The following is a 19,449-nucleotide window of genomic DNA, read 5'->3' on the forward strand; positions in this document are numbered from 1 at the left end:
GTGAAGCTCTTCAGTCGGTGATCGACGAAATCATTTGGACCAAGACGGTCCTGAAACTGGGCCACCGAGAATTTTCATCTGCCCTTATGTTTCGGCCTGTGTTAATTGAAGTTGAATTCAGCAAATGAATGACATGGCACAAAAGCAATCTCTGATTGGTTAATTTTTTATGCTGAGTTGGATAGGCTCAATGGAGCTCATATATCCCTTTTAATATAGTATAGATGATTATTTAAAACAAAATATAATTAATATTTGAAGTATATAAAATATATTTCGGCTACATACCATTCAATTTTTGGTTTTTATGGTTCTATTTTGATTTGGGTGAAACGCCCAGGTATATTGAACATTATCAAGATAGATAATGGTTTTTTTTTCAATACGTCGTGACTAGTGTCTTCAAGTTCAAGGCTTGGAATTTACATTCATCCGGCCCTAATAGAACCTAGTAGCTATTGAAGTGTATTGCTCAAAGCCTCAAACTAAAATTTAAATCAACTATGGAATATTACAGAACTGGTACATTCTTTCATAAATGTTTTAAAAGATTTGAAGAATTACAATAATGTAAAATGTCAACATATTACAGAAAACTGAAAATTCTATTGATAACTTTTTGGGGGTACATATGATATGAGAGTTAAGACTCAACAGCCCATCATAAGGCCAAGGAAGTGTTCTCAGCTGAAACAGAGGATTCGCCCAAATACTCAGAACGAAGCTGCATAAGTAGTCTACCAAGATAGTTGAGCCCTTCTCCTTCGCGACCACCTCCCCAGAATAGATCGTGCGGTGAAGCCTCCACAAGAACCGATCCAGCGGTTGAGAGCAACATTTTTTTCAAGTGAGGATAAGTAGAGAACTTGCATTTCAGAGCCATGTACATTACTTCTATCTTCACATCTTCCCAGTCACTCCGAACCTAAGTGTTAGTGATACCATAAAGAACAACCTTCAGAGATCAACAAACGAGTGAAAAACTGTTCTATTGTTCGAAACTGAGGACATACCAGTTCAGGTTGCTGTCTCTGCTTTGATCTGCCTATAAAAGCAGCTTCCTCTGGACTTTTCGCTGTTCTTATTTTCTCAACGCAGTCATGTGCTAACGGATTTTCAACTCCCACAAACTTGTTTGCCTTAAAAGGTTTTGTGGTAATGTGTTAAAAGAGGATTATGTTATACAGAAAGAGCAAGATACCGTTAAATGGACTGTTGTGAGGTACCTGATAGTAATGCTCCACACTGGACCATGTTCTGTAACCATCACCATATGGCATTCGAATTGGATGCGGAGAGAAATTTGAGAAGCTTCCATAAAGGTCCCATGTTTTGTAGAAGAATATGATACTAGACTCAAAGGGGTTAACACTAGGGTCAATCTCGAAAGTTGCGTCCTCCGAAGGGATAACAGGTAAAAGGTCTGGTACGGGCTGAAGAAATCCACTGACAAGCATGTCTGGACCAACCTGTAGTTTTTCAAGGATTAGATTCAAACCTTTGGACTAAGAGCCAATAGTTTTAGATGGTGAATGTTACCTGCTCGTAGCAAACATCGATTAGATTCAATGCTTGTGTCATCTCTACCATCCCAAGTTCACCAACAGGGGTCGGCGCCTTACTCCCACCGATAATTTTGGGGGCAATGAAAGCAACAACCTGAAAAACCAGTTACATCAACATATAGACAGTCTTAAAGATAATATGACTATCAATTTAGTATGGAAGTACCTTGTGGATGACGCCGGATGCAATAGCAGATGCAGCTAATGTTCCTCCACACTCCCATAGGATAGAGAGATATCCACGGAGATGGAAATATTCCATAACTTCTCTCGGGTTCAACATGTCAAACTCCACAACCTCAACACCCTTTGACGCGAGAAACTTTTGGTAACTCTTTCTTGCACCCCTTTGTGTGGCAACTATGGTAGATACTTCCGAGACATCCCATAAGTTGGCTTTCTCAGGAAGATCAAGACTCTGAGACATCACAATCCGAGTAGGCGTGTGACCTTGTCCATGCCTTGCAGTCAACCGAGGATCTGCAATTACAGAATCACATAACTTCCAGATACTCTCACATGTTAGTAGTAATGCAAGATTAGAGGTACAACTGTTTACCATCTTGGCGTACAGTGTTTCCTCCAACTATCACAGCATCACTTCTTCCACGTAACTCGAACACTCGGGTTCTAGAGAGCTTACTACTTATCCATGCTGCATGTCCACTACTTGCTGCAATCTTACCTTTTAATAAACAAAAAAAAAAAGAAAGAACATTACCTTATGCTTCCCATCTATCCTAGTAACATAATGTTGAAAAAAATTACCATCAAGAGTCATGGCATACTTGAGAAGAGAGAAGGGAACACGAGAACAAGCTCTATGAATCAGAGGAGCATTCACAAGAAGGCAACACTTCCTAGCATCCTGTAAGAGCCTTTGTTAGTAAAAACCAAAAAAAAAGTTAAAAAGGTGAAAACTTTAGAAAATATATATACCTCAAGAACTTTACTCTGAACATCCTCTCCAAGAACATTCACTTCAATCCCATGACTCCTCATCTCACGGATCGCAGCGCCTCTCAGATGTTGCAGAGGATGTCTTATCCCGACAACAACTCGACCAACTCCAGCCTAATCTATACAAATCTCAATCATCAGTATCAAGATCGGTTCTACGAGGAAGAAGCCGAGAGCGAAAACCTGAACAAGAGCGGAGACGGCAGTGTGGTCGCCGTGACAATCACCAGGCTCCATGTTTAGATAAGCCGTTGAGCCTCTGCAAAACTCGCCGGCGGCTTCTACGGCGAGTGCTTCTGCAGGTTTAGTTCCCTGAGCGTAGAGGTATCCTTCTCCGGCGACTTTACCGGAGGGAGTGGCGATTACACAGCCGAAGTTAGGGTGAGGTGATGTGAGTCCGGCGGACATCTCGGAGAGATCGGCGGCGCGTCGGATGAAGGAAGCATCGGTCGCGTGGTGGTCGAGAGTGGCTCTGCAGATTAAGGGAGACGAACAAAGTCGAAACGAGAGAGCAGTCATTGCCATTGGAATCAATCGCTCGCTTCCCCAGTTAGAATCTCTGTGATGGTGATAATGAATTTCCGTTTATTACGAAATGTTTTAGAATTTATTTTTATTCTATCAAAAATCATTTTAATTAAATTTTTAGCATTTTTATTTTAAAATATCATATTTTAAAATTTCAAATCCATGTTTACATACTTTACACTTTATATTTTTACTAACACTATTAATTAATTTAAAGCTGTTTAGAGGCATAAACAGAGATCCACTAGAGCTAGTCAGGTATGCAGAGAGTGAGTATCAAACTTGGTACAATGCAAGAGACTTTGTACCGGTTCCGCCAAATGTACAGACTATTGAAGAACCACAAGTCTTAAGCTTAAGTAATATTTGCATGGTGGATGGTTCATGGACTTCCACAGCTCAATTTAATGGCATAGGATAGGTTTGGAAGGATGCAATGGGGAAGATACAACTCATGGGGTCAAAGAACTTACGGAGGAGGGAGACATCGTTACACTCAGAACTGGAAGCGTTAAAGTGGGCAATGGAGAGCATGATACAACACTCGACTTGTCAAAAGTTTGGGACGGACTGCAAGGATCTGATAGCGATGATAGAGCAGCCACAAGATTGGCCAACTTCTCAACTGAGCTGGAAAACATTCAAACTCTTCGGTTGTGTTTTTCAGACTCCAATATCACCTACGTTCCAAGGATGCATAATGAGATTGCGGACGCGCTAGCTAGAAATGCACGTTCTTTTCATAGATCATTATGTTTTATTGGTTGTTCTATTCCGGTCTGGCTTCCCAAACCACCTCAAGTTTGAGTAATAGAAAAGCCGTTTGTTGTCAAAGAAAAAAAAATAATTTAAAGCTATTTTATTTTGAAAAATCATATTTTAAATTGTCAAATTGATATTCTTACTTACATTCGAGACAAATTTTATAAGATAACACACTAAAATGTTTTGTATTTTCAACAATGGTTATATTATGGGAAATAGGGTTGTATAACTATGAAAAAACGGTAATTCACAAAGTAGCTATTTAACCTAATGTTTCTATACACACTGTTACAATTACATATTAATACGCTTATACCCCTCAAACATCACCACCCAACCTGCTGCTATAATTAAATAAATATTTTACGAAAAATCCCTACAAAAATAATTTGTGTCTCACCGTCGTTCACATCTTTCTCTGTTAACTTCTGTGGTAAATTTGTAGCAGTCGAAAGGTCTTCAGCACCAAATTCCTCCAACGCCTCGACTCTGCATGCAATCGACAGAGTTTCCATCTCCTTCGTCCTCCATTGTCATCTCCTTCGTCCTCCATTGTCACTTGTTTTCGGCGTTAGGGGTCTCCGTTAGGGTTTAAGCGGCGGTTAGTAGCACACCCTTTCTACCGAACTTCTCCAACTCGATTCTTCTCAAATCTCTGAAACTCCCGTAAGTTCTCCTTGTTTTCCATTGATTCTCTTCACCGTCTTTTCGTCCCTGCTTATTTTCTTTCAGTTTGGGGCTCCTCTGAGAATTAGGGTACAGAAGGTGTTGTATATAAATGGAATAATACAGATGTCTGTCCGTATAGTATAGTAATTGTAATATTGTTGATGAAATTTTCTATGTTGATGACGAAGAATTGTAGAGTTTCAAAGACTCTTATGGTGAGAGACAAGACTTGTGCAGTGGCGATCACCTCTATCTCTACAATCGAAACCAATGTATTTATTTATGCATATAGAATAGAAATATAAAACATTATGTATTTTCATATTTTGTAATATGATATATTTTGTTACTATACTATTTTATCATATTCCATTCTATTTGACGGTTACTAAAAAGTGATTTATTTTGTTTATAAATATAGTTTTTAATTTTCTTAAGTTCTCACTATGACTATGGCTACATGTTTTTGAATCTGTAAAAAACATACTATGATCTACATTGTATAATTTAATATTACATATATAATATTATGTACTTTTTAGATTTTGATATGTGGGTTTAGGGTTCATATTTAGGTTAGAGTTTAGGGTTTAGTATTTAAAAGGTGAGATGGTATAGTTCGGGTCATCATTAACTTATTTCCATGCAATTATATACATTTTATAATTTTACCAATATGTATTGTGTTATTTATTTTGTTCCATTCTATTTGGGTTTAAAGATTATATTTAGGTTTAGGGTTGAGGGTTTAGGGTTTAGAGAATACAACTTGTCTGTGAGATCTTTTATGCATAATCTATTTGAAATAGAATATGAAAAATTATATGTTAAAACTATTCAATTTGAGATGGAATCGATTGAATAACTATTCTACTTGAGATGAAATTGCATGATCTGTACCGAATGCGCTATCGTTCTTCATCATTGTAATGTTTGAAATATAAAAAGTTCATTTCTATATAAAATACAATGGATTACTCTGTTATAACCATGTTTCCATAGGTTATCATTTGAGAAGCATTGAGTACTTATAACACATATATCTTGGCCAGTAATACGTGAACTATACTATTTATCTATATGGAATAACAATTTCAATAACATCAAATATCCATTACGTGTATGTATGTTATGTTACACAGACAAATATTATTCCCAATGTCGATGCATATTCTTTCATCATATGTGTTAAATATATCTGATGTACGCCTTCAGTACAGTTATGTGATAGTTAATAAGCCACAAAAAAAACAACCACGTCATTTACTTTTCACAATGCAACTGGAAACTTGTTACTGGAAAGAGTATAACCGGTTAGATTGGGTGCAAAAAGCTTGACATTTAATTATGTCAAAATCATGACTATTTACTTAATTTGACACTCATATATGGCTATCTCGCCAATAAGCCCATATTATCCTGTCGGTATTTCGAAGCCTGAAGCTAATGGAAATGAATCAACATAAACCATAGTATAAGACAGAGTCTCAGCACCACATGTAAACTTATCAAATATTGTTTTCTTCGCTTTTGGATATGTTGGATTCCAAAATTTGGGAAGAACTCTTTATTTCGTTGAAATTCCTCCATAATAGTAATAAATATCAGCAATTTTATCGGTGTAGACACCATCTTTACCTGTTGACAACAATCTGTTGCAAATATCACATCTTTGATATTAAACATTTTTATGTATTCCATTGTCTAAATCAAAATTTCTCATTCTGCATGTAAATGTGACTATATCAGATATTCATGGCCCCATTATCTTTTCGGTTGAACCTTTGTTGCTGCAATTCCATCTTTGTCATGTAAAATTTCTTTTTTTTCAGGCTTTATCCACATAGCATTGTAATATTTCTCAGACTGAGACTTAACTGATGTGCACTATCCCCTTGTGATGTTTTTAAATCATCTAATTGTGCCTTAATCTACATAGCTCATTCAATCTCCACAATACATAAAATCTTTTGAGGGTTCCCAATTTTATTGTTATACTTCTCATTTTTGTTTTCCTAAATATACCATATTATCCATAAAAAATCGCTTAAATCAGATTTCTTAAGAAGTTTCCAGAATAAATAGTCCATGTTTGCAAAGAGCGAATCTTTGGAAACACCCAAAAGTTTGAAAGAATATTTGATAGAATCCAAGTTTGTAACGCTGACGAACATTAAAAACAAGGTTTATCAAAAAAAATTTCATTTCCACAAATATTACATTGAGCATCAAGTATGATGCGGTTGCCCAAAAGAAAAAGAAGAAAAAAGCATCACACTTAATGTCACGAGATCGTAATTTTTTTGTGACATATAAGCTACCAGATATTACTTGACAAACACAATGTCGCAATTTAAAGAAGCATTGTAACTTCCAATCCTCTATATATTAATTGAGAAACATTACAACTTCTTTTGTAGCCACGTGTCATCATTAGAATGATTTTTAGAATCTTTAGAGAAATAGGTTGGTCTATCTAATTATATAATAATTTTTTTTATTAAGCTAACCATAATTTCATTATCAATGTTTTAATTATTTTCTTAAATAGAAGTTATGAAATTGCCTAATATGACTAAATTATATATGACGATTAATGATTTTGAATAACAAAGATTTGATAAAAATTAGTATATCTTATATCATATTTGTTTAATTTTAAACTATAAAAATAATTTTAACAACCACATTAACCATATAATAAAAATTTATATTTTTCTGTATATGGTATATTTTGAACTTTAAAAAACTACTAGAAATTACTAAAACTGTTAAAAGTCTCACATTCAAATTTTATAATTCATGGCTTAAAATTTTTGGTATGACAAGATACAAATGATTACAAAGTCATATAAGTAAAATGTCTTATTTAATTAATTATTAAGATTAAAAGATATATACATATATATATATATATATATCATTTTAAATTAAACTATATACCATATAAAATACATAAATATTGTAATTTCAAAATTTACTTTGAACAATTACTTTTGATAAAAACTTTGAACAAACATTGACAACTTAATTTTTTTTAACTATAAATTACTAAGACTATTAATCCCACAATGAAAATTTTGTTATCAGTAATTTAAACTTTTTGTTATAAAATATGAAAATGATCAAAAAACATATGAGTAGAAAGCATTATTTGATAGACATTAATATCAAAAATATACTATATAAGTCAATATTATTTAAATTTAATTATATATCCTATCAAATACAAATTATTTTTTGGATTAATAAATTTTATATGTTCGCATCAATTTAATTATATATGTAATAGTTACTGATTTTTACTTATTCAATATATATTTATTATTTCATAATTATAGAAAATATATAATGATTAAAATAATGTATATATATATAATATTCATCCCGCGCAAGGCGTAGATCTTAACCTCGTAATTAATATAATCCATACTGATATATTTGAATGATAAGAATATAACAAGAAATTCAATCTAATATTTTTTTCAAAAATAAACATTGAATTAAAATGTATTTGGCATATAAAAATTTAGAGACATAACTATATATCTTATTAAAATAAAAGTATTTTAGTTGACATAAAATATTTTATTCTGGAAAGATTGATTTATTAATATATACATAAACATGTTAATTAGTGTTTTAATATATAAATGAATACATCAAAAATGGCTAATGTAGTAAAAAATAATTAATCGAAGAAAATAGAAAAAATGATTGCTAACTACATGAAGTAATGACCATCACATGGCTAACCATGCAAACTAAACTATTGTATACCTAACTACGTGATGTATATGTTATGCATGACAACATCCTCAACTTAATGATGTTATGTAGTTAACACCACGAGTTTAATTATGTTCATCCAAAAACTGATGTAGATATTAGAGACCGTTTAAATATTTCGTTTCATCAATTAAAATATGATTGACGCAACCGTAATTTAACTAAATGATATTTTAACCCACGTTTTAAAAGCGTAAAAATATTTTAACAAAATCTAATTTACAAAATCAATATGTTTTAACATTTTTGATAAGTAGTGTTTTAACATTTTTATTTCAGTGTATTTGAAAATATATAATTATATTATTTTTTATTTATATTAAATATGAAAGTTATATAAGATATTATGTAACTTTATCTTTAATTATTTTAATATGTTTTCTTACGAAATTTTAATAAACTTTGTGTAATTTGTTTGATTAATTATGTGCTATATACTTATTTGATACATTTTTAAATAGATGCAATTTTTTTATGAAAGTATAGATAAAGTAATTAATTTTATATGAAACAAAGAAAATGTTAGAGTGAGTAAATTGACATGAAATAAGTTTTATAATAAAAATTGATCAAATAAGTATGTACCACACAATTAATCAAACGAATTACATAAATTTTCATAAGAGTTAAGAAATAATTAAAACCCAAAGTTAAATAATATCTTATATAACTTTCATATTTAGTTAAATTACCGTCTGACATCCACATCAATTTTTAGATGAATGAAATTAAACTCGTGATGTTAACTACATCACATTATTAAGTTGATGGATGTTGCCATGGATAATATATACTTCGTGTAGTTAAGTATATATTAATTTAATTAGCATTGTTAGCCATGTGATGACCAATACTACATGTAGTCAACAATCATTTTTCCTATTATATAACATATTATTTTGATTGGTCTTATATCTAATTAGATCTAGCTTAAATGTTACAAACTGAACGAACACTCATACAAACACATGTTTTTGTAACCATTACATTCTTCTGTTGTGAAAAATTTCATATGTCTATGTTATTAAAACAAGGAGAAATTTCATGTTTATCACTTTCATGGTACTATTTTTCATATTTATCACAACTAAAAGAACATTTTCAAAATATCTTATTCATCAAGTGACAAACGACTCTTATACTTTTGTTATTTATATATATAATAAATTATTTAAATAAATTAAAAAACAAAAAAATAATAATATAAGAAAATAATATTTTTTATATTTTTGAATTATACTTTTTCAAATTCGAACTTTTTAATTTTTTTCTTGAATATTTTTTTCGAAATGTTTTCTTCCTTTTTCCAAAGTTCTTTTTGAAAATCAAAAATTTTGTTTGAAACTATTTTTTAAAATATTTTTTAAGTATTTATTTATATATTTATTATAATCCTAAATTTCACATTCTAAAAACCTTACTACATCCCTTAACTCTAAACCATAAGTCTATATTAACTAGTTTTATGAGTGTAAATGTCTTCTCCCCTTTATTAAAAGTGAAGGTAAAAAGTTAGTGTAAACATGAAAAGTAGTATTATGAATAATATATGTGGGAATTTTCCTTAAAACAAACACCCACATATGTACACAGGTCAACTTCTAGTATTCCTTAAACATAATGATATGAAACTTTAACCAATGAACATACACTACTATTTACAATCTATTTTCTCATTTTTATTATAAATATTAAGTTTTATTAAATTTTAATTATATAATTCAGAATTATTTATATTTACACGATTTCAGTTTAATGTGCATCAATTTTTTTTAATAAATTAATTATAAATAAATTCATAAATAAACTTATGAAAGAAGTCTGCTAGGAAACATCATTGTTTCGTGCAGAATCTTAAGATTACAAAATCGAAAAAGATAATTTCAATTTTTATATTTGATCATAAAGTAGTAGTTGAAATTTTAATATCTCTTTTTTTTTTTTAAAGTTGATTTTATTATGATATGAGAAATATAACATCTAACCTATACTAAAAGGGTTATATGAGGAGTAGTGAGTGTGTCCACGTAGGACAATTAAATCGGCCAATAGGAGAACAGCCCTCTGCCAAGTCACCTCTGCTTGTGACAAAGCAATATCACGGTTCTGGTGAACCCGATTTCACAAACCCTAATCCCACAATTGAATCGTAGATCGATTCCCTTTCACTCGCTTCATCTTCTCCGTTTCCCTTTTTCGCGATCTTCATCACCACTGACAATCAAACTTTCTCTTTACTCTCATCTTTAATGTCTTTCGTTTCACTTCCCTCTCCATCTATTTCTTATAAACCTTTTCACCATTTCCTGGTTCCAATCAAAATCCAGAGAATCCTCTCAGGAAGCCAAATCCGCATGAAATTGAATGGCAAATCCCCACCGATCAGACATACCGGCTAAACCGGTGTCTCCTCCACCAACTCTGTCTCCGGCGATTCAGACTCCTCTGAAAACACACAAAGTCAACCTTTTGATTTCTATGGAGCCAAGTTGATATTATTGATGGTGGCTATCGTTGGAGAAAATATGGCCAAAAAGCGGTCAAGAACAACATGTTCCCCAGGTTCTTATTCCTTCATCCCCTTATTAGCTTAGTTACTCCTCCCATTTCATCTATATATACTGTAGTACTGGACACATATGCTTGTGCTAATCTCGAACCAAGATCGAGTCTATATTGATTGTAACTTGCAGACTTCAAACTATTGTCTCAGATGATCTTTATAATCCCCAAAAAGCTTAAAGCGGGCAATGGAGTGAACCTTGAAACAGCAAATGGGCGACACAATTTCAAAAATAAGGTTATTTTTCTTCTTCAATAGATTTTAAGTTCAAAAAGTTTAACAAGAACTCATAAATACCAAATCAAATTTTATTTACGGAAATTTTCAGATCCGGCTACCGTCACTAAATGGAAAGATGAAAGAATGGTAAGATTTTATTGCTGACTTCATTACTATTGCCGATTGTTTATGTTCCCTCAGAAAGCTTTTTATACTGAAGAAACACCGTTTCAAGTTCTCCATGGTCATACTGGAGATGTCTTGGACTTGGCAGGGTCAGACTCAAATGTGAGTTTTAAGTTTTTTCTTAGTTTGTTTTTTTTTTTTGAAATTTCTTGATCCATTTTTCGTATGAATTGGGTATTGGTTTTTGCAGTTGCTTCTTTCAGCTTCTAAAGACAAGACAGTTCGGCCATGGAGAGTTGGTTGTGATGAGTGTCTTCATATCTTCTATCATAACAACTACAGTAACTTTTTGAACTCTTAACTCAGTTAAAAAGAATCATGTCTGGTATGAGTCACTATACGTTTATATATGTATATGTATGAGGAGGAAAAAGAGCAATATTATTAATAGTCAAGGACTGAGATTGAAGTTGGCCTTTCCACAGCATGGACTCATGTTTCAGCAACTTCATGAAGACAATGCTCATCACTTACCTTCTCATACCTCTCCCCCTTCTTGCCCTCCTCATCTCTCTCTCTCTCTCTCTCTCTCTCTCTCTCTCTCTCTCTCTCTCTCTCTCTCTCTCTCTCTCTCTCTCTCTCTCTCTACACACAATTACACATGTATATAACAGTATGAAAAGGGTTTAAGACTACCAAATCATGATTTGAAGTGTTAAACCTTTTTTTGGTGTAGGAGGAGGAGGAAACTACATGATCAACAGATCAATGACGTTCACGGGAGTATCAGACCACCACCATCTAACTCAAAGAAGCCCGACCATGACGAAGACAATCTATCAGATGATGGGTCCCATATGATGTTAGGAGGGACGAAGAAGAGGCTGAATTTAGAGCAAGTTAGGGCATTAGAGAAGATCTTCGAGCTAGGGAACAAGTTGGAGCCTGAAAGGAAGATGCAGCTAGGTAAGGCCTTAGGGTTGCAGCCTAGGCAGATTGCGAATTGGTTTCAGAACAGGAAAGCTAGGTTGAAGACAAAGCAGCTTGAAAGAGACTATGATACTCTGAAGAAACAGTTCGATGTTTTGAAATCGGATAATGATTCTCTTCTAGCACACAATAAGAAACTCCATGATGGGTTCCATAGATGTCAAAGCTCGAATCTGGGGTTTATCAGAACAGAGGGTCGTCGCTTGGACCGATGCTCATGACTCCATTTCAGCAAGTTACCAACACAACGGAAATGTAATTTTCTTTTCAGTTTTGCTATGTTTTGGAGATTACAAAGTTTGCATCTTTGCTCTGTTTTTAAAATTGCAGCTTTGCTCTGTTTTTTTATACAGCCTTCTAATTTTTTACGCTTCGGAAAAAGCAAGATATTTATCGAGTTACTGATCAGAGTTTAACCATTTCTTTCTTGCACAACTCTGTTGGAGAGTGGTTGGAACAGATGGGGCAGCAAGAAATATTTTTTTTGTTGGATCCATTGCTTTTCAGGATGTAGCACACAAGGTCTCTGCCCTTAAAGTTTTTCTTAACAGGGGAGACATGGCAAGACTTAAGGAGATTCAAGAAGCTGTCTTACAAATGAGCGCACCAAAGGCTCTGGTAATAACTAGACATATAATTATTTTTTTCTTCCCATCCTCTGCTCATGCTTTTCTAGATGCATCACATGATGAGTTTTTGAACTCTTTGGTAGAGAAATGAACTGATTCACAAACTGAGAAGTGAAAGAATGTCGTATCATGAAGATGAATCAAGCTGGAACCGATCATGGGTGGCAATTAAGAAGGTAACAATCTCTTAAGAGTTTGTTGTGTGTAAGAAAGGAACCAAGTACTTTACTGATCTTCTGAACATCAACATGTAGCTCTGGGCTTCAAAGTGGAACGTGAGAGCTTACGTCAGTAGAAAACTAGAGTTGACCCATGATGTCGTATGCATGTCGGTGCTGGTTCAAGAATCATGTGGTGATTATGCTTTCGTCATTCACACAAAAAATCCTGTCACTGGTGATCCTTCTGAAATACACACAAGAGGTAAATTAAAAGACCTTGCTTCCTTTTTATGCTTTTCTGAGTAAAATAATCAAGAACTTGCGTTTCTCAGATTGTGAAGGGTTTGGGAGAGACCTTGGTTGGAGGATATCCAGGACGAGCAATGAGCTTTATCACCAAGAAAACAAACCTCAACTCGCCAACCGTGAGAAACAAAAAACAGATAGTGTTTGCATGTTAGCTCCAGTAAGTATTTGAGCTGTGCAGGTGATCAGTAGTTACCCAAGTAATAGGATAGTTCTGTACTCTAAACCCTCTATCATGTTCTTAGCAGGAATGTTGTCAAAATATGTACACATTAATACCAAATAATTGTTTTCCCCCTAAGTAATAGACAACCTATAAAAACCATTGTTTTCCTTAATGTTTTTTTTTGGATTTTTGTTTCTCTTAATTGTTGGACTAAACATATATCAATAAGTCATGTTCCTAATTTAATAGAATATATTTTTTTTTTTAAAAATTAGGTTCAACCTTTTTGAAGTTAGAAACTTTTTTTCAACAATTTTATTTTTCATGCATACTTCTATACTTCTAGAAGGATTAGTTTCTTACTAACACTTTAAAAAAAATGTTAGTCACTAATTGAGTAATACAAATCCAAAATATAGAATTAATAAATAAGTTAGGAAATCAAAATTTAAAATGATTTTGAGTTTAAACCTGATTTTTTCTGCTGTAATAATATTTTGAATAATGTAATATGTGCGTTTTTATTATTGCTTACATTTTACACTTTCCCGGGCTACGCCCGATTTTATTTCTATAAATTGTTAGTTGTTTTCAGATATTGAGTTATTTCTATTGGAATATTTAATTATATATGGAAAACAATGACAAATAAAAACTATTAAAATAAAATTTAAATTATTAGAATAATTTATTATCATGTTTCCAGGATAAGATTTCAGTTCAATGCATGAGTTTGAGGAATAACTCTCGATAACAAATAAGATCATCATCAACAAACCACAACTAATAAAAAAAACATCCCATCATCTTCCAACCTATCTATGTATTCCAAAGTCAATCTTGCTATTTAGCCAAACTAATATAACAAAAATATTACATAACAATATGACCATAGAAAAACTACATACAACATTCAAACAACATAAATCAATGCATCGATCTCCACTTATACTCAATCTTACACTTCTAATACTTTAAAACATGTTTATTCTTTATATTTTTAGTCCACACAACAAAATCAAAAGTAACATATCAAACACAAATTTTCGCGCATAGCGCGGACAAAGGATCTAGTTTGTTTAAATATCTCTTAGTTTAGTTTTACATTTGCTTAAATATGAAGCATATATTTACATTCAAGACTAAATTTGGGTTATTTTGGTCAAATTTTCTATCGAATATTTTTAATAAGAAAATTTTATTTTTTAATTATTAGCTGTCAAATTAAATCACCAACTTGTCCGCGTCGGCAAAACCCGATCAGAAATCAATAGAATCTCAAGCACCAGCGTTATGCGGTGCAGTGGTGAAGATAAAGATGTCACATTCCAGAAGAGATGGTGTCACCGGTGGATAGGTTGAGAGGTAATTAATTATAACTTTGAAGGATATATGAGTAATTGAGCATTCTAGAGTGAGATCTGAACTCAAAAGTAAACGGTTCAACTTTAAACTTCAGTTAGTGTCGGCGTCAGCAACGGTCAATGCAGATCTGCTTTAATGTTTTGATTATACCATACAGCATACTATTGTAAATGCAATTTTCGATCGCTGTTCGCCAAACTTGAAACGCATATAGAAAGTTGTAAATTCTTTAAAACTTAGGATTTGCATGAAATAACTCAAGATTCAAGATTGCCTCAAGCTTCCACACATTTGTAGCTCAAATTACATATAAGAATAAAGAAAGTTACATGTATTAACTACTAGTACTTTTTCGCAAAGGCGTTAATCAAAGCTAAAGCGTTGCTAGTTCCTCTGCCCAAATTCACAATCCGTGCCCGGACCGAGTTCTTGATCCGCCCATCCATGATCCGACGCGCGAATCCATCAGAGCAAGTGATTGCATTCGTCAAAGCTGCACTGGTCCAGGTCTGAGCATTGCTCATGTGGAACCAAAACTGGTCACGACCCTTAGCACGACCACACATCTTCACTTCCTGGACGGACTTGGTCAAACGGTCAACCGTGTCACTGATCTCCTCGATGCAGTCCCTAATGGCCTGAACCTCTCGTTTCTTGAGACCCTTGAAACGGGCCAAGCGTGAGACGAAGACTTTCGTGGACTGGGCCTGGCTAACAGTCACGGTGAGTGCGGTTTCAGCTAGACGTTGAGGGCTTGTTTGGATGGAGTTGGCGTAGCCGGAGAGAGAGCTGAAGCAGACGGTTGGGTATGTGGTGGATTTGCAAGAGGCTTGAATGAAGTTTACTGCGCGTTTGGAAGTTCCTGCAGCTGCGGCGTAGGACGCCGTAGTGAGCTCCATCGTTGTTGATAAGAGGAAAAGAAAGAGGGCGTAGAGTATTTGCTTTGCCATTGCTTTGAAGTGGTTTGAAAGATAGTTTATTGTGGAGAGGAAAGGAGTTGGTTCCTAAGATTTTATAGTGAGCTAGTAATCTTTCGTTTGTACGGTTTTCGCTTAGGGTTTATAATAATTGAGAAGTTAATATGGTTGACCTTTGACCCTTGGTTTGATTTTATATTCCAAGTAGGGTCTATTATTAGTTGGGAATGACCAGAATTGTTTGGTATTAAATGTACTATGGCAATTTACTATGTTCATGTTCTGTAACCAAAGGTAACATGGGACTTCAAAGTGAGAGAAAAACAGGTTATAGGTTCTTCGTATATTTCATGACCATAATCAAGTATAAGTGTGTGCCATGAAAATTATGTACATTTGGTATTGGTTTGAAGTAGAAGAAAACAGCTTTTTTGTTGTTATTTGTACTTTTTTCCTAACTCAAGAACTGTTTTCAATAATTAATCGGATTTAATTGTAATTTCAGTGGAAAGTTTGGTACAAAGATTATCATTCGACAAAAGATTTGATCACGGTTCAACGCTAATTACAAACGTCTTCTTTAAACAAAAACGTTAACTGCATAACGTCTTGTAAGAAAAAACATAGACTACAAACGAAGAAAATGCTTAATTTTTTTTTTGTAACTGAGGCTAATGCTTAATATTCTTTAAAAAAAAAGAGGAGTTTTTTTAAAATTTTTAAAAAGAGAGGGGTTAGAGTGGACTATTAAAGTTATAAAGATAAGTAACTTAAAAAAAAGTGAGTGGATTTAAACCTGATGTCATTGAAATTGGAGAATGAAGTGGATTTGGTCCAATGAAATTATAAATACAGTCTTAATTCGTACGGACCATGTAGAAACAGATGATACCATGTACCAAATTATGCGACTATATCTAGTGTATTCCATTACAAAATCTAAACTATACTAAAAGCAGAATACTAAGCCCTCTAAGGGTGTACATGTCGGATTGAAAAATTAGCCATTCATAGAGCAGCATTCATCCATGTCATTTTGATTAATTTTGGATACGTGTTCTCTTCTTTCTTCTATATTACCGGCGACTTATCACTTCTTCTTCTTCCACCACATATTTGTAACCGTCGAATTAACTACAGCTCTTAACTCCTCTGCAATTAAATATCGAATACTTCCTCATCCTTTCAGCTTCCATATTTAGGAACACGTTGGCAAGTCTCTGTTCATCTTTTTCTATTATTGCAATCTTCTATTACAGCTGGAGAGGGCAATGGAGAGGCGGAGAAGCTAGCTTGGGTTCGTTGAGAAGCAAAAAAACTTCCCGGGTAGTAATAGAGAGAGCACCAGTTGTGGATCCAGTTCGGTAAGTAACATTATCCTTCTACAAGATCCATTTATTTAGTTACCTCTGACAATGAATTCACGAATGGATCCAGTTATGCATTTCACCTCCAGTTATTCTTACAATTGATCTAATTTTTTGAACTATAGTTGAACTTTATAAATTTGCTAAGCGATCATTCATGGGCATGATGAAAAAGTATTCGACTTCTGCTCACTCACATGCTTCCTCCTGTGCTGATTGAGAAAGGTTTACCCCAATTGCTTCAATAAGTGTGATTTTTATTTATTCTCTGAGAGATTAGCTATGATGTTTAAGGGGTTTAAGGGTTATGTGGTATTCTCTACTGTAGTGTCTCTGGACCACTAATTGTTACATCCTCCTTTTTCGTTTCAAGCACTTCATTTTATAAGAAATCTTTTGGTTGCTCTATAAATCTCTCCAAAACCATAAAGTTGCATCATTTATTTATTATTCTGCAGATGGTACTCAGAGAAGTTCGTGAAAGGACAATGAGATAAAGAAGACTGTGTTCCTGAGTGAAAAACGTAAATAGAATGTCTCTTGGTAACTCACCACTCTACTTCTCTCTTTTATCTCTATTCATGTTTTGTCTGATATTCCTTCCTAATCAATTTATAGGCTCACTTTCTGAGTTTCATTTTTTCTGTTCTCATGTATTCAAACAGGAAAGTTTAGATCGAAAACTTCTTACGCCTATTTTGGAGTTTTCTGGTGAGTTGAATCCAACTAAACAAACTGATGCAAAAGAATCATACTTGACCCTTAATGTTTCTCAATAACATTGTCATACTTAGGAAGGCAATCAAAGTAGAAGGAGAATGTTGTATTCTTTATTAGGCATCATCTGTAAAGCAGCATTCATTGTTTTCACAGAATTGTCTAGATAACTGTTGTTTCAGAGAACATTTTCTCTCTGTGGGAGTCGCATGTCATGTTAGTGATAAACATTTGGCTTTTAAACTTTCAGACATGATGGTTGCCCTTCTGATGTAAGCCACTTTGGGATTTCTGCGTTTGCAATCTGGTGAGTCAACATCTGATCTTATCATGTTATTTCAAACATGGAAGCGGGTAGATTGGGCTCCAACCATCGGTTAGAAGGCTTTTTCCCGGATTACTCCAGCAGTTCAATAATAGCTGATGTTATCATATGCGAAAATATGTTTGGGGTGCTGACTTCTTCTTCTTCATCAGCTGGTACTCCCCTTCGTTTCTTTGTTTATGACAAGTATTTAAAAGGACTAAAAAGGTAAATATACCTTTATATTTGAAATCTGAATTGGAAACATTCTTCAGTCAAAAGTTAATTGAAATCTGAATTTTCCAGAATCCTGGAACACTTTCTAAAGCAATAAAAATTGAACACACTGTGCTTACACTTTCTGGCTCAGGAACTCTAGAGTGGTGACAACATTACAAAAATACTTTCAAAGTATTTGGACCATTGGGATCATCACACTTCACAGCAGAGGGGCGTTCAAGGAACCATCTATTGAATATTCTGTCAAAAAATAGTAACACCACGTTATTCACTAATGATATATTGTTCGTACACTCTTACAAACAATGATGTTAACGTAGGGTAAGTTCGAGTTTAGCCCCATCTATTGTGTGCCACCAGATAAGGCTCTATGTAAAAGAGGTTTTCATTTCAGATTATTTAGACCGGGAGGTGGTGAGAGATTTCTCTTTGGTGTGGCCTTTCAAGAAATCTGTATTTCTTTTTTATTGATATCCATTTTAATGCAAAGCCTTCAACATATATATATTCTGTTACGATTTTTTCTATAAGTTTCTTAATATTAAACTTACGTTTCTGTATCGTGTCTCAAAGGTGCAGATCATGATAAACTGTATTGTGAAGAAAACTTTAAATATGATCTTTTTGAATTTCCTTCAGTGACAATAGATAAACTATGCTTCAACTCTTGACATTTAAAAATAGTGAACAATGTGATTTATCAAAATTAAATTGATTTGATCCTTTTAAAAAAAATAATATGTACTAATTTTCTTATACAATTATCCCTTATATATTAAAGGAGAAGCATTGTAATAAATGCATTCACACTATAATAGACATGTGGTAGCTTCACAATGATTTGATAATAAATATGCTAATGCGTTAACATTATATTCATAAATGTGTTCACACTATGTACTTTGCGTTTAAAAAAAAATATAAAACTCACATACATGGTTTCAATAAAACTCTGGATTTTTTGATTCGAATACAAATAGATAATGAATCAAAAGCCAAACTATATATATTATTTTTTATTTTTTACGGATAAAGTTGAGCGAAATATTCATAAATTTTGATTCGATTCGTTATCCGTTTTGATTTGAACCAAAAATCTAGAT

At 33.3% G+C, this 19,449-nt stretch overlaps 4 protein-coding genes across 4 annotated transcripts; 2 read left to right on the forward strand and 2 right to left on the reverse strand.

Annotated features, from left to right (window-relative positions):
• Nucleotides 1-468: 468 nt before the first annotated feature.
• On the reverse strand, nt 469-3,120 carry LOC103873252 (riboflavin biosynthesis protein PYRR, chloroplastic). The gene is made up of 9 exons (XM_009151673.3): nt 2,709-3,120; nt 2,505-2,639; nt 2,334-2,433; nt 2,125-2,250; nt 1,732-2,045; nt 1,540-1,659; nt 1,227-1,469; nt 1,014-1,139; nt 469-925 (listed from the first exon to the last, which is right to left on the reverse strand). Exons 1-9 carry the CDS (start codon nt 3,048-3,050, stop codon nt 662-664), a joined length of 1,770 nt encoding a protein of 589 aa, XP_009149921.1. The 5' UTR covers nt 3,051-3,120; the 3' UTR covers nt 469-661.
• Nucleotides 3,121-3,343: 223 nt separating this feature from the next.
• On the forward strand, nt 3,344-12,793 carry LOC103838097 (homeobox-leucine zipper protein HAT7). The gene is given in 7 exon segments (XM_033272127.1): nt 3,344-11,076; nt 11,158-11,205; nt 11,260-11,346; nt 11,435-11,525; nt 11,921-12,004; nt 12,007-12,429; nt 12,528-12,793. Coding segments are annotated over 6 exon segments (786 nt in total). The 5' UTR covers nt 3,344-10,989; the 3' UTR covers nt 12,396-12,429; nt 12,528-12,793.
• On the forward strand, nt 12,531-13,624 carry LOC117125778 (alpha-glucan water dikinase 2-like). The gene is made up of 4 exons (XM_033272129.1): nt 12,531-12,792; nt 12,887-12,979; nt 13,058-13,226; nt 13,297-13,624. The coding sequence occupies exons 1-4, from the start codon at nt 12,733-12,735 to the stop codon at nt 13,440-13,442; spliced, it is 468 nt and encodes a 155-aa protein (XP_033128020.1). The 5' UTR covers nt 12,531-12,732; the 3' UTR covers nt 13,443-13,624.
• A 1,386-nt stretch (nt 13,625-15,010) lies between these two features.
• Nucleotides 15,011-16,309, reverse strand: LOC103873254 (pectinesterase inhibitor 11). Its single transcript, XM_009151675.3, has one exon. The coding sequence runs from the start codon at nt 15,749-15,751 to the stop codon at nt 15,143-15,145; it is 609 nt and encodes a 202-aa protein (XP_009149923.1). The 5' UTR covers nt 15,752-16,309; the 3' UTR covers nt 15,011-15,142.
• Nucleotides 16,310-19,449: the final 3,140 nt, after the last annotated feature.

The sequence above is a fragment of the Brassica rapa genome, chromosome A06 (genome assembly GCF_000309985.2).
Source record: "Brassica rapa cultivar Chiifu-401-42 chromosome A06, CAAS_Brap_v3.01, whole genome shotgun sequence".
Taxonomy (NCBI): domain Eukaryota; kingdom Viridiplantae; phylum Streptophyta; class Magnoliopsida; order Brassicales; family Brassicaceae; genus Brassica; species Brassica rapa.